Below are 15,442 nucleotides of genomic sequence, written 5' to 3'. Positions count from 1 at the left end.
TGGGCCGAGTGGCTGAACCAGGTAAAGTTCACACAGCAGATTGGGCTTCTGACCATCAGCCTGAGTTGCTGTTTCCATTCTGAGTTTCATTTGTACCTTACATTACTACATGGCATAGATCTTTGGGGTTCTGTTCAAACCAGCATAGTTGTTCCCAAATGCACAGTATTCCAGTATTGCTTCAATGGCTGATAACATTTAAGGAATTGTGTTTTTGTTGAGTTCTTTTTTTTTCTCCCAAGGATAAACAAGATAATTCATATTTTACCAACCCAAGTCTTAAATTACAAAGCTTGTGGTAAACTTCCCTACTGTCAAATTCTAACACTCGGTTCAGAATTCCCATTGCAAATTTACACTTGGTTTTCGAATTAAAATGGCCTTCTGTGAGTCCCCTGCTGATAGCCATTGGCTTGATAAAAAGTTACTTCATTTTCAGCAAGGGTGTTTAGGGAGCCCAGTGCAAGGCTGTTTCTTCTGCTGTTGCCTTGAGCCCAGCTGTGCTGAAATATCAAACTTTAGTAAATTAGGTGGAATTGCAGCTTCCTAGCTGATACAATATTGCCCTTTTCTTTTTCTGCAAGCCTTTTTTAGTGTGAGTTGTCTGCACAATTCTGTTCTAAGAGAAATAAAATTCAGACTGTCTTTCAAATCCAGACAACTTTTTCATTCAGACCATCTTCCAAATCCAGACAACTTTTTCATTTGGACTAGCTTCTAAATCTAGACAACTATTTCATTTTCAATTGTGCCATATCCTATTTCTCTAACAGAATGCTTAAACTTTCAAACATGTAGAATTGAATTACTTTATTATTTTAGCACTGAATGTAGCATTAATTTATTATGAGGATCCAGATGAGCAGCTGGATCCCTAAAAATGTCACTCTGATGTAAAAGTAGTGACTTTTTCCTTTATTGATTGGTACATATTTTAACAACAACAGCGAGCTATGGAAGGAAATCTTATTTCCAGTCACATTTATTTTCAGTGTTTTGCTCCTTTCTCTTTAAGAATAGCATTAGTTCTGAAGTGTTTTATTTGTTGACCATTTATTGATCAATTACTATGTGCAAAGTTATGGTATGTTTTCAACTAAATATTTTTAATTAGCAAGTGCAGAATTAGAAAAAGGAAGTAGGCAACCACTTCCCCCCCCACCCGTTCTTGATGTATGTTATTTTTTTCAGTGACAGAATTGCTGGCGTCAGCTTTATTGAGCTGCCTGGACTACTTGCTCCCCCAAAGGCTCTCACATTGGTCTTCCAAGTTAAGACCTTATGCCTCTAGGAGACTCCAGTTGAAATAGAAATATTTTTTGTTAGTTGGGAAAGTTAACTCATTAAAGCCTTTCGAAGTATGCTTATCGAGGTACTCACAAGATGGTAGAGTCCAAAGGTTGTTTTTGAAAAAAATCTCAAATCTAAAGTAGATTGAATAGTCTAATGAGCCTCCATCTACATATTATGAAGTTTATGGTTTATTGATGTTCCTCAAGGGTCCAGAGTCAGGGGCAAAACCTGGGGAGGTTGCACAGTGGGAGCTTGGGCAGTTGATGGGCCACACATGTGGACAGGATAGCTTAGGGCTGAGAGAGGAGAGGCCCACTTCCAAATAAATAATTAGGGGGCAGACTATATCCCATTGTCATTAGATCACTCTCCTGAAATGCATGAAATACTAATAAATGAGATGCTAACCAACAGGATCCAGCCCGATATGATTTAGACGAGTTCTGCCAACTCTTTCTGAAAAGGGACAGTAAATATTTTAGGTTTTGTGGGCAATATGATCTTCATGACTACTATCAACTCTGTCCTCGCCGTGCAAAAGCAGTCATAGATAATACAGTCACACACAGCCATTGATTATACACAGAATGGGCATGGAGGTATGCCAATAAAACTACAAAAACAGGTGGGGGCCAAATTCGGCCCACTGGCGGGTGTTTGCCAATCCCTAAAAATCCCCTGGCCCTGGAAATCGTTTCTCTGTGCCTTTGACTCTGCATTTAAGCCTCCGGAAATTACTCCTTTTATTTGGTGCCAAGATCTACCCAGCAATTGCCAAGTTCCTCGCAGGCTTCATGCGTGGGACACCTCAGCAGAGCAACTACACAGTTTTCAAAGTTTTTGAAGTGGGCGCTTTCCTCTCTCCTCTTGCGCCCCTCTCAGCCCTTGTTCTCAACCGCAGGGGACGCAGAGTTTCGGTGCGCCTGGGTGGGCTGCGTGGGCTGCGTGGGCTGCGGGGAAGAGCACGCCGGCTCTCAAGAGCAGGTGCGGGCGCAGAAAAGTTGGAGCCCAATCAGCACCGCGTCGAGCTCCCGCGCCCCAACCTTCAGGTGACCCCGCGCGGCGACGGCGGCAGCAGCCGCAGCAACGGCAGCGACCAGAGCCCGCAGCAGCTCTGAGCGCCTCCGGGAGGAGAGCAGGCGAGCTCGGCGAATCGGCACTGCCATCCGAGCGCCCCGCTCGGCGGTCCAAGACTGGGTGGGAGAAGCCGGAGAGTGGGAACGCGGCGTCTTCCTTGGCCCCCAACGACGGTGCAGGCTGGGCGGGGGGGGCGCCCGAGAGTGCGGGCCGTGCGGCGCGCTGTCGTCTCCCCTCCCGCCGCTGGTGAACACTGGAGGTGTGCGTGGCTGCCGCTGTGGCGACTGTGGCCGCGGCAGGAGCCGCGAGTCGGGGCTGCCCCGGTTGCGCGTCGCCAGGGCAGCAGCGGCGGCGGCGGCAGCGCCTGTGGCTCAGGATGCGGCCGGGGGGCGCGCTGCTCGCCCTGCTCGCCAGCCTCCTGCTGCTGCTGCGCCTGATCTGGAGCTCGACCGAGGAGCCCGCCCGCCCCAGGTAACCTGCCTGCTGCGCTGGGGGTGACCCAGGGTGCAGTGCACCTCAGCCGTGTGCCCGCGGGGCGCCCCAGCCACCGATTTGCTCGAGTTGGGAGCACAGATTTGGACCGCTGCGAGGACCAGCAGCGGAGGCCTGAGGGCGGAGTGGGGTGGGGGCGTCCAGGAGACGGGGCTGGATGAGTGGGACGTACTAGAGGGGCACCAACTGGGGCGGAGAGGGCACCACCGGGGTCAGTGTTGTGAGGGCCCCAGCGTGCGTCGCTCTGGGCAAGGGACCTGCAGAGCGGGACCTGCCGTCGGGTTCCGCATCAGTGTCCCGAGCTCTCCATTCCTGTGCGTGCTTTCCTTTTCTTCCCGCCCTCACCTCCTTCAGATGCTGGGGTTCGGGAGGTGCCCGGGGAGCCCGGGCGCTAGGATAAGTCCCGGCCCGGCAGCGAACGCGGTGCCCCGCCTTCCAGCCAACTGCTCCCCGCGACGTTTAACAACTTAGTTTTCTTCCTGGCTGTGCAGGCTTTTGGGGGAGGTAAGCAGGGAGGCCACCCACGGCACCCCCGCCGCGCTGAGGACGCTCAGGAGCCCAGCGACCTCGCTACCGCGTGCCACGAACAGGTACCCTAGGTGCGGGGCGGGGATGGGGCGCGGCTGCGCTGGCAGGATTCGCTTCGAGTTGTCTGGCTGGGACAAGATTGAGTGGATGAGAGAGAGAAGGAGAGAGAATATGTGCGTGCACACACGCGCCGGTAACTCCTCACTCTCTCTCTCTCAGCCTCTCCTGTAAAGCCCGTTCCTCCATGTGGAGGTTCGTGAAACCAAGAGAGATCTGAAACCAGCTGCACTTAAAAAATGGGGGCTGAGTTCCCCTCTCGATAATGGTGTGATGAACCCCTCGTCCCCCGTGCCACCCCCCGGAGAAGCAGCTCAGCCTCTCAGCCTCTCTTTATTGAGGGATTTGGTTGGTTTACCTTATGTCTTTATGCTTTAAAGTGCACCGGTGTAAGATTCCCGTTTGGAAGAATGGAATTCTGTGTATGATGTTGAGAATGTTTTTATCCTTAGTGAATGGAGACTTAAAATTGTTGTTTTTCACTCACATGTGTATTTATCCATATGCAATAATTATTTGGTTTTTATCTTTATTCCTGATTTTAGAACTAATACATGCTTGATGCAGAAAGTTAGATAATATGAGAAATGTAAATATAATACCCAGAGTCCCATCACCCAGAGATAATATTAAAGTTTTGGTCTATATTCTTCCAGTAGTTTTTCATATATACATATATGAATATATATAAATATATATATATATATATATATATATATATAGTGTATGTGTATGTGTATATGTATATAATATGTATATAAATATATATGTATGTATGTGTATATGTATATGTATATACATATACATATATACATGTATATATATATATACATATATGTCATGTATATATATATATTTTAAGTATACTTAAGATTATACTTTGTAGTTTGTGTTCTGCCTATTTATTTAAATATTAGACATACATATCATTAAATTTTATTCCCCAAAACGTTGCTTTTGATTGTTGCATAATTTGTCATATAAATGTGTCATAATCCATTTAACTGTTTCCAGTTTTAGACATTTAGATTGCTTCCTGTTTTGTTTTGCTTGGTTTGCTATTAATAATTCTACTGAGTACATTCTTATATGTAAATCTTCATTTTAAATTAATTCTTCAGGATGGACTGACAGAAATGGGATTATTTGCTCAAAGAGTAAGTGCATTGTAGGTTCTAAATACATACGGCCAGTTGCTTCCTAGAAGAGTTGAATCAAATTGCATTTCAACAGCAGAATGTACTGTTTTGTGCCTCAGCATTGCTATTATTGTTGCAGTTTTATATATTGCAATACATGTTCCTTTTCTTCTCCTCTAGGTCTTGTGAATCCCTTTTCCTCTATGCATTCTTCTGTATAATTCTTTGGCTCCTGAGCCATCTTAATGTTCTGATTGCATGGCTCAAGGCTCTTGTGTGGCTCCTGCCTGGTCATAAGGGTCAGGGGGAGTCTGGAAGAAATCTTAAAGTGTAGGAACCCTCCTATTGGAGGCGCTGAGGAATCCTGGAGTAACAAAGCTTTTGAGAAAAATATTGGCCTATACTTTTATTTTATGCAGGGTCGTGTCGTATAGGTAGCCTAGCTTTCCAATAAACTGGGAGCATTCCGTCTTTTTTCAAGTCCTGGCACTGTTTGTTACACTTTCTGGGGTTGCCCCTTAGGGAAACTTGGAAAGAATGTACTAATTAAATTATCTGGTCCTAGGCTTTTTTTGAGGTAATTCTTTGATGAATTTTTCAGCTTCTTTTGGCATACTTCTTTTCTACTTGGCATACTTCTTTAGCTAATAAGGTAATTCATAGTTTTTTTCTAAACGGGGTCCATTTTATTACGATTTTAAAATTTATATCATTCTGTTGTTTTTTGAAACCTGTCTTTTGATCTCTTTTATATCTCCTTTATCATTTATGATTTTGATTCTTTATGTAGCAGGGGTACAAATTTTAATCTATACTACTTGATTGTATAAAGAAATTGTAGTTTATTTGTCCTTTTCCTTTGCCTTCTGGGATGGCTTCTCAAATTTGTCCTCTGTGTTCCTGAATTATTTTTCTGAAGTGTCAGTTCTCTGTTTTGCTCTATCTAAAACAGTAAACCTATTGCATTTTTATTCTTTACAGTTTTTCCTTTCTTCAGTCTGCATCTTATCACATCATTTTCCATCTTAGAAAGCACCTAAGGACTCCTTTAGAGCTCACCTTCCATTTCTTCATATTTTCTTGCGAATACGAAGCAGATGCTTTCTGAAGGTTGCTTATGGTTTTTTATAGCAAATATTTTTCAAAAGTAGTATTCTTCTCCACATATTAAGAACAATAGTCTCCTCTTAAGTTATAGACTCTTTTCACGAGTTGTGTGATTTGGAAGGCTTGTTTTTAATTTAGATTTCCTCAGCGGAGTAGGCCTTCTCTGGCCTTGTGCTTATCAGACAAGACACTTTAGAACTCCTGGCTATCCCCACTAGGAAGCAATTCCCCTTCTTAGAGGTGACACCACACGAGAGGCTGAACCAGATAGCCCTTAAACACATGTCTGATTTTTAAAAATTTGAATTAAAAAAAATTGTGGTAGAACACACATACATTAAACCATAGTAATTTGAGTTTTTAAAACACAATTGAGGTCAATACAGGGAACAGAATATTTATCCATTTGAATTTTTAAATACTGGACCTCAAAGCTATCTGCTGCTCCCATGTCTTTGAGCTCATGGCTGCAAGAAGTGCATGTGTTCTGAGGTGGTCCTAATCAACCTGGACTTCTGTGGCTGCTAGGAATGATGCATAGCAAATGTCACCTGAAGTCCAGAGAGGGCTGTGGTCTTGGGGCTCTCCCCATATCTGCCACTCCCTTCATGTCCTGGGTGCAAAACTGATTTCCTTTCCCGTCCGCTTCCACTCCTTCAGTGTAGCTTTCTAAGGTATTATAATAGAAGTAAAATCTCAAGAAGGTATAGAAGGACAGCAGTGAATGAGTCAGAGGCACCCAGACAGCCCCTGCTGTCCTATGAAGCAAGTCCTTCCTGTGTGGGAGCAGCCACCTGATTTTCTGGTTGTGGCAGGCTCTCTACTTACCTGAGGGTAAAGAAAGGTAAACAGTGGGCGGGAGATCAAAACCTCTCTCTCTGTTTTCCTTCCTTGACCTGCCCAGTTTCAGAGGTGAAATTTTACATCAACTGCTGGTAATTTCTCCGTGGGGTTCACAGGCCCCCTGGTTAATAGTATTTCTTCCTCAAATCTGACAAATTTCCGAAGCGGCTATGAGTGGTTGTCATTTTGTATAGACTTGTGTACTTTTGTAAGAATGTAAATTGCCTGGAAGAGGGAGACTCAGGCACTGTTTACTCTCTACTGTCTTATACTGAAAGTTGTAACAATGTTTTATTTGACACTTTTCTGTTGTGTATGTTGCCTATGTTCACACTGGGATCGTAACTATGAGCTCCAAAAAATTCATGATGAGTGTGAATTGGAGCTTGAAAAAAGGGCCGGATGGCTCAGCAGAACTCTGGAACAGCTGATTTTCACCTCTTATCCCTTTCTTCTCCACCCTCCAAATTGATGAAGGCTATTACCGACTTTTACTTCTGAGAACAATATAATTCATGTTCGTATCTTTACTTCTTTGCTGTTAGAAGTAGTGATCCTATACGTGTCCTGATTTTAAAAATTCAGTACACTTTAAAGTTGCCTTGAGTCTTATTTTTGAAATAATTTGAAATGAAGCTTTAAATCTTGTATTCTGCCTCTTTTCATTCTTCCTAATCTTGTGTCTTAATTGTAGCCCTTCTCTTTCAAGGTTTAGAGGGAGTTCTCATCCATTTTGACTTTGGTGTCCCTTGCCTGTCTCCCCATGTTTTCTCTTTGGAAATGGGTTTCCCTGGTGCTCCCCAGACTGGCATTTTCCCATCCCTTTGCTCTCGGGTGTCTATGTCACAACTTTCAGCTGTTCTACTCTTGTGAAAGCTGCATGACACAGTTGTCCCAGGGAGCTGACCAGAGAGAGAGGGCTTCCGAATGTGGGCTGCAGTCACTGCCGGGCTCTGTGGGTGTATTGCCATGTGGGGGGAAAGCCAGGATGAGCTTGCAAGGACAGCAAGAAATGTTCTGTTATTTCCTTTGCTTTGTGGGTTAGGTGGATGCAAAGATCAGGAGTTCATGAAGAAATGGCGTCTGATTGGCCCAACTCTCGCTTCAGATGCTGTTGGAGGTGGAACTTGGTTTTCAGTTATGCTCGTATAACTGCACTGCTTCCTTGACAGGACCTCTCTTCACAAGAGGCGGGATGTTTCTTTTTATGACTTGAGAAACGACATCGGCAGACAATACTGTTCACACCCATATGTCAAAGAAAAGGCGGGTCCATCAAAACCTAAGTCACAGTTGCCTTAGTGTTGTTTGCCCTTGCGTATTAATTTACTGTGCCCTTAATAGACAGTTTCCTTGAGTCAGTAGGCTTTAGGGTGAATTGGAAACAACAAAGAAAAGCCTGACTGCCTGGTGGGAGAAATGATTTTTTTCAGGAGTTACGGAGAAGCACAAACATTTTGAGAGATTAGGTGCTAATAGGAAATAGTGAGAAAACAGACTTGGACTCAGTGGAAGGGATATGAAGAGAAGAAAAGGAAATAAATATCTCTCTTCATCTGCCAGGTGCAGTGGTGCTTTTTAAAGATGCTCGTCTTAGCTGCTGTCTGGTTTAAGGGTGCAAAGGGTCTACAACCTCTCATTTGGTGGCCAGAAAAGAAGGTCGTTAAAGAGCCACTGATGCCGTGGCTAAACTTGAGGAAAATGTTCTTGTGTCCTGATGTGTTATTTTATAGCTTCTTTTGCCATTAAGAAGATGGTTATTGCTATTGTATCTTTATCTGTACACATTTAAGAAGTTGCTTATCCAGGGCAGTTAAATTGATCTTGTCTGTACTTTCATATTTCAAAACTTTATTGTGTTTCATGGAGTACTGAGAATTCTTTGTACGTGTGGCAGATAATCAGTCAATAATTCTTGGGAACATTCGTATCCGTGGGTATATTTCTAAGGGAAATTTTATAGGGCATAGCCTGTGCTTTTGAAATTATTGTTAAATAATTTCCATTATCTTGTTAGTTATTGGAAAAACACTGGGATACTCTAACATACCATTTTTAAACTGTCGTATTCCAAAACATTGACGAGGTAGGTTGTAAAGACCAGTCTCTTTGAAATGGAGGGCGTATGTGACCTATGAAAATTGATTAAAATCTCTCACTGGTTGCTGGAATCTCAGTCGGAATACAGTGGTCCCCTCATATTCAATATTCCACATATTCTTTTTGAGATTGTATCTCAGTATTTCCTTACTCTATGGAATAAAATGTGTGATCCCCAAACTTTGTGTTTGGCATATATCCTTTAATGCAATAGTATGTATTTTATGATATATTTGATACTTTGTTATTTCAGAGGGACACATCCTATATGTTTATATTTTTTAACATAGTTTTACTTTTTGCATATTAACTTTGTGGGCAAATTTTTGTGTTTTTGATTTGGGAATTCATCCAACACTCCCAATGCATTTTGGGGATACCAAAGTACTCATGTTTTTTGTCTGGGAAATATTATTCGTGTCATAGACTGTAGTTTGGTGAGCTCTGTCTTTATCCCCACTATAATCTGGAACCCCACCAGGTTGGGATTCGACTGTAGTTTTTTTTGTCCAGACTATGGTACTAGGTTTTGGGAGGTATACTTTATCATGTTGCATTGCAAGATAAGCATGTAGTAAGTTTTAAATTGTAAAATACTAATGATAACAAACCTGATTTTATATGTGTTTATATATGAATATATAAAAGAAAAGTTTGTAATTGAAAGATGACTTAAACCGGGAGGGTTGAAAACTCATAACAGTAATCATTTCTTAAAAGAACATACATTAACAAATAATTTGAATAAGCAGACATGGAGTCTTATGATATTTGTACTTAGAATTTTTTTAAATAAAAAGTTTAGAGATTGGTGAGCACATATCTCTACAGTCCATCTTAGAACCCCTGTGCTTTGGAAACTTTATGGAAATGGAAATAACAGTAAAAGGCATGTCCAAAGCAAGAATTCAGTGTTACTCAGGCTTCTGCTGGAAGATCCATTGCAACTAAGGTGTCATATTCTAAGCTAAGAGGTCTTTCTCAAACAAACAAAAAAATTGATTATATAGTATATTAACTACTCATATATGCAAACCCTAGGATGTTTTTGTAGAAGAAGCTCTTAACAATCTGAAAAAAAAAATCTTGATTTTACGAAATTTTGACACCATAAGATTTCCTTCATTTTCCTTAAGAGTGGAAAGATTAAGACGTATCCCATTTAGATTGGTTTATCTCATCTTTGCAATGAAAACAATAAAAATCGGAAAAGAGCTACTGATTGGAGATAATTTCAAATGCAGAACTTTCAGTTAGTTCTTTTTAATAAATGTAATTTTATTTAGTGTGACAAATTATTTAAAATGAAACTTCCTTATATTAGTTAACAAACTTAGAGGTAGGACTTCCAGATGGTGGAGTGAAGATAGTTTTCACATGCAATTGGATTTCCATATGCAAAAAGATGAGGTTAGATCCTTACCTCACACCAGACATAAAAAATTATCTCAACATGAATCATAGACTTAAGAGCTGAAAGCATAATCCTCTAGGAGAAAACAAAATTTTCGTGACCTGGGACCAGGTAAAATTAAAACACTAAAAGTATAATCAATATAGGAAAAAAATGATAAATTATATTTTATCAAAATGAAAAACTTTCGTGCTTCTACATACCCCACTATACTAAGAATGTAAAAAGATAGACCACAGACTAAAAGAAAATATTTGAAAATCAAATAGTGATAAAATGGTCGTATATAGAATATATAATTATTACAACTCAATGACAAGAAGGCAAACAATCTAATTTTAAAATAGGCAGATTTGAATAGACATTTCACCAAAGAAAATATACAGATGATATAGATGGCTAATAAGCATATGAAAAAAATGTTTAACCTCTTTCTTTAGTCATTAGGGGAAAAACCCAATGAGATAACCACACTTTCTATGATGGGTTTTCTAGCAACTCTGCCGTGCCATGGGGGCAATTCCCTCCCAAGGTTAGGTTCTACTACTGAAATCATGACAGTAGTCTTTTGGTATCACCAGAGAAATGTTTATTACTCACACAGGCAGGGAAGTCCCGAGGTGGGGGATGGGAGGATGGCTCTCCAAGAAAAGTTCCAGAACAGAGAGAGAAAGAGAGAGAAAGAAAGAGAGAGAAAGAGTGAGTAGTGAGAAAACAGGAGTTTTGTAGACTCTATGAATCCATGGGTAGCCCTGAGACCTTGAAACAAAGGTTTACATTTGAGAAATTATTCCAAGAGTGACTAAAACTCAGTATTCCTTTGGCTCCAGGAGTTGTAGAGTAATTGCTTATTTCTTATAATTATGAGCGCTACGGGCATTGCCATCCTGATTCCTATAGCAATCCCCCATTCAAATCGCCATGATGGAGTGGAGGTTGCATCCTATTTAAAAATGTTGGCAGTGAAATTGGTGGCGGATGTCACTTATATGTGATTTCAAGCTTGTGTTGCTAACAAATATTTTCTATGCTTATGATAACGGAGAAAATAAAATGGAATAAGCATTGCTAAGAGATTCACTTCAAATAGTCAGGAAGCCATTGAGGAAGTGGGGCGTATGCCCATCCTGGGCCTCAGAATTGCTATTAAGTTACTAACCTGTTGCTAAATCCAGCTCAAGGCAGAGGCGTAGAGGTTCTGGAATAACAACTGCTGCGTGGACATGTATGGACTTCACTTCCTCGGCCATTTGAATATTGGAACTAACCTATCCCTGTTAACCTAACCCCAATCCTTCATTTGCATGGATGACCAAAATGGGAAACACATTTGTAAGTTTCACCTCTAAAAATCCTGCCTTTCTTTATTCTCTTTGGAGCACAGTTTAGGTTGCTACCTGAATCTGTGCCTCTCAGGTTGCAACCCTTTTTGCTCCAATAAATGCTTTTCTTTTTCTTTTTTTTTTGTCCTAAATTTTATTTTTATTTTTTAAATTTTATTAAATGTATTGGGGTGACATTGGTTAATGCGGTTATATATGTTTCAAGTATACAATTCTATGTAAAAAAGTAAAATAAAAAGAATGTTGACACAGAGAACTAATTAAGACCTTCCTTTCCTCGATGAAAGAACCACACAGCTACAGGGAGTGTTGAGTCTGTGCTATACAACTGAAAATACCTAAACATGTGTTTGTTATACCAAAGACTATAATGAGACCCACAATTGTAGTTTAAAAGAAGGCACCAAGTTTTCTGCCTCCTATAAAGAGGGACTTCAGTTAGCCAACCTTTACAACTGTGATATTGGGGAAGGATAGCAGGCTTTGGCAGGGAGCTTTCTTATGGCATACAGAATGGCCTGTTTTGGGGGATAGGGCTGTCATTTTCAGTGGGTCCCATTGTATTATCTGACTCAAGGTGGGCTCCAGGTTTGAGAAGGGATGGCAGGATGGGGAGTCGTTGTTATGTGGAAAGGGGAACTCTATTTGGATTTTGTAGATCTATAGGTGAGCAGTATTCTCTTTTATGGCTAGAATGAGGAGAAGAGGGACCCTGGTTATATTTTGGTAGGATGTCTTAAGACCTAAAAGTCAAGAGTTCAAAGTATAATAACTAAGACAGAGGGCAAAAGAGAGATCCATTTGGGAGACCATTGTGCATTTTGTGATTTTAAGAGGGTGTCTTTGAGTAGGCTATTTTGTCTGTTTATTAGGATTCTTTATTAGGTCTGCTGCCTGGGGACAACAGGAAAAAGGGAATTCCAAATGATGCCTTGTTGTAAGATCCATGCCTGTACTGAATGAGTAGTGTACACAAAGATCAGAGTGGATAATATCTGGGGGCCCAAAGGGAACTAATACAGTTTTGCTGAGACTTACCATAGTGATGTCAGCAGTGGCATACTGGAAAGGATAAACCCCAAATAGGCCCACAAAGCTATCAGTCATTGTGAGGATATAATGATTTGTCTTTATTGGACGGCTGCAGATTGGGGCAGCCGTCCAATAAAATCAACTTGCTCATGAGAGAAGGAACATTTGCTCTTTAATAGGATCCTTATTGGCCATGACGCTGGGGCAGAACAGGGCACAGAAATCACATTGGGAGGCTAGGGTTTGGGTGAGAACCCGTGGCATGAGGATGCCATGGTGTTCGGCCCCATGTTCAAGGGTCCAAAGACCACAGTGATCACGCTGTTAGAATGAAGGGAATGGGGGTGATACATGAGTTTACTTCAGAAATCTGAGCAAGTTGGTCAGCTATGGCATTAACATGAGTCTCCTGAATGGGACATGTAGTAGAAGCTAAGACGTGGGAGACTTTACTTATAATATGAGGTCTGAACAGCAGTATATTCCCAAGGTGGAAGGCCCTAAAAGGAACAATCCTGAATGTGAAATTTATTTTGTGCCTGTGGATCAGACCAAATAGTGGGGCCATTAGCTACCACTCAGGAGTCTGTAAAAATATGGACAATGGATGTACCTTTATTGTGGGACTCCTTCCGTGCCCAAGTGACCAACCCTTGGGTCCCATCCTTTATCAAGGATGTTTTGGTAATGGGACAGAAAGAAGCAGCTCTCCACTGGGTTCTATCACATGTGATGGTGATGCTATTGTCTGTGAAATAAGTGGGTTCCCGTTCTCCTGGGCTTGGGACCCAGGAGGTCCCAACGGCTAACAGGGCCAGGCAAGGGGCAATCTTTCTTGGCTCTGTGGACTTAGGCAAGGAGACTCCAGAAGACATGAGAATTAGTGGCTAGGGCTTCATAGTAAAGGAATTGCCAGATGGTACTAGTGGGATTGTTACCTGGAAGGCTTTCTTCAGTGGCCTCAAGGTCCTGTTGTTGGGGTGACCTCCATTCAGATTGGACTGGTTTTCTTGTGATTGCCTAAGTAGGTTTTAATGAAATGTGTAGGTGGGGAATATGTTGCTTCCAGAAGCCAAGTAGGCAAATAGATAGATGTTGGGCTTGTTGGAGATGCTAGGACTGGGTTATTGACTGGAGAAGATGTGGATCAGCCTTCTGGGGACAGAATGATGCTTCCAAATCTAGCTGAGGTTGTAGATCTTGTGGGTGTGCAGTGACCCAACTGCAGGTAGTCAAAGTCTGGACCACAGTTTGAATGTCTTGCACAATAGCCTCATGAGTTTCTTCCCTCAGTAGAATATTGTCAGTGTAAGGCCATAGGTGGGTGCTTGAGAAAAGAACAAGCCTATGGAGGTCCTGTCTGCATAAATGGTGGGGATAGCGATATACCCCACAGGTAACTTAGTAAAGGTACATTGGGATACCTGATAGGTGAATGCAAATTGTGGCTGTGGTGCTGGATACATGGGGACAGAATAGAGCATGTTAGCTAGATCAAAAACTCTGAGGATCTACTTCAGGGAATTTATCATTTCCTTGATGACACAGACGACCCCAACCTTATGATGGTTTGACTTAGGATTTTTCGACTTCACAATGGTGTGAAAGCAATACACATTCAGTAGAAACTGGCTATAGGCTAAGCTATGATGTTTGGTAGTTTAAGTATAGTAAATGTATTTTTGACTTATAGTATTTTTAACTTATGATGGGTTTATTGGGACATAACCCCAATGTACGTTGAAGAGTATCTGTATTTTTAAGCCTTCTTATCTAAGGAGTCTCAATCTCAATTGTTAGGGTTTGTATTATCACCCTGGGTTGTTTGTTGAAATGCCGGAGTGCTAAGATGGGCCCATAATCTCTGTCGATGACCTTTAGATCGGCTCAAGAGTGCATTAGTTTCCTTGGGATCCTTACATTGTAAGAGGGTAAAGCATGTAGGATTTTTAACATTTGAGTTTTAGCTCCTGGGTGCCAGGGATGAGTCCCTCTGTACCCCAAAGATCTGGATTGTTATAACAGAATCAAGGGCAGGGATAGCTGCAGAGATATTTGGTGCTCTTGGTGTCCTAATTAACCATTTTCCCTGGGGGGGGGGGGGGGGAAGGTGAGCCTCAGCCGGCACAGAGTGGAAGTTCTGCTTCACAGTGTCCCTGGGGCCCGGCCGGCACCCTGGGTTGGTGCTACAAGTGGAGTAAGCTTCGTTGGGTTGTGCAGGAGGCGACTGAGACAGGTGGGAGGTGAGACATAGAAGTTGCTGGCACTAGATCAGTCATCAGTGGAAGTCCAAGCGCAATGACTTTGGAAATGGTTTGATAGTTTCTTAGAAAATTAAACATAAACTTGTCGTATGACCCAGGAATTCCACTCCTAGGTATCTACCCACGATAAGTAAAAACATATGTCCATGTGAATATAAACATTGTATATGAATGCTTATAGGGACATTTTTCATTAATGCCAAACAATGAAAACAGTCCAGATGTCCATCAACTGGTGAATTGATAAACAAAAATGTGGTATATCTTATACATGAGATGCTATTCAGCAATAAAAAGGAGTGATCTATGACCACATGCTACAAGACAGATGAACCTCAGGAACCTTATGCTAAGTGAAAGAAGCCAGACACAAAATTTTATGTGAGACAAACATGAAAAGCAGACCAGTGGTTGCCTGAGGTTGTGGGTGGGGGTATGATAGAAATTGGGTCCAAGGGATATTTTTGGGGTGATGGAAATCTAAAACTGGATTGTGGTGATGGTTGTGTAAATCTATAAAGTTACTAAATATCACTGAATTGTGTACTTAAACACTTTATGTGCAGGAAATTTTGTGAGAAAATACATGTTGGCATCCCTCGTTTTGCTCTGTGGATAAACTTTATGCAGTGTGTGTTGCGTACGTGGGCAGGTTTCAAATACCGGAAGCTGATGAATACAAGTAATGCCACGTTGTTGGGATATACAGAGAATTTCAGTAATTTTGAAGAGCACCAAATTTGAAACGTCTTC

At 41.8% G+C, this 15,442-nt stretch overlaps 1 protein-coding gene across 1 annotated transcript in view; it reads left to right on the top strand.

The window, feature by feature from the left end:
* The first annotated feature begins 2,609 nt into the window (after positions 1-2,609).
* Positions 2,610-15,442, top strand: part of ST8SIA6 (ST8 alpha-N-acetyl-neuraminide alpha-2,8-sialyltransferase 6) — a 123,913-nt gene continuing 111,080 nt past the window's right edge. The window contains exons 1-2 of the mRNA XM_019752064.3: positions 2,610-2,841; positions 3,354-3,452. Coding sequence (XP_019607623.2) covers positions 2,747-2,841; positions 3,354-3,452 — 194 coding nt within the window. The 5' untranslated portion in view covers positions 2,610-2,746. The remainder of the gene's footprint in view (positions 2,842-3,353; positions 3,453-15,442) is intronic.

The sequence above is a fragment of the Rhinolophus sinicus genome, chromosome 1 (genome assembly GCF_057876585.1).
Source record: "Rhinolophus sinicus isolate RSI-liver-muscle chromosome 1, RSI-T2T, whole genome shotgun sequence".
NCBI classification, from domain to species: domain Eukaryota; kingdom Metazoa; phylum Chordata; class Mammalia; order Chiroptera; family Rhinolophidae; genus Rhinolophus; species Rhinolophus sinicus.
This window is presented reverse-complemented; position numbering and strand designations above follow the sequence as displayed.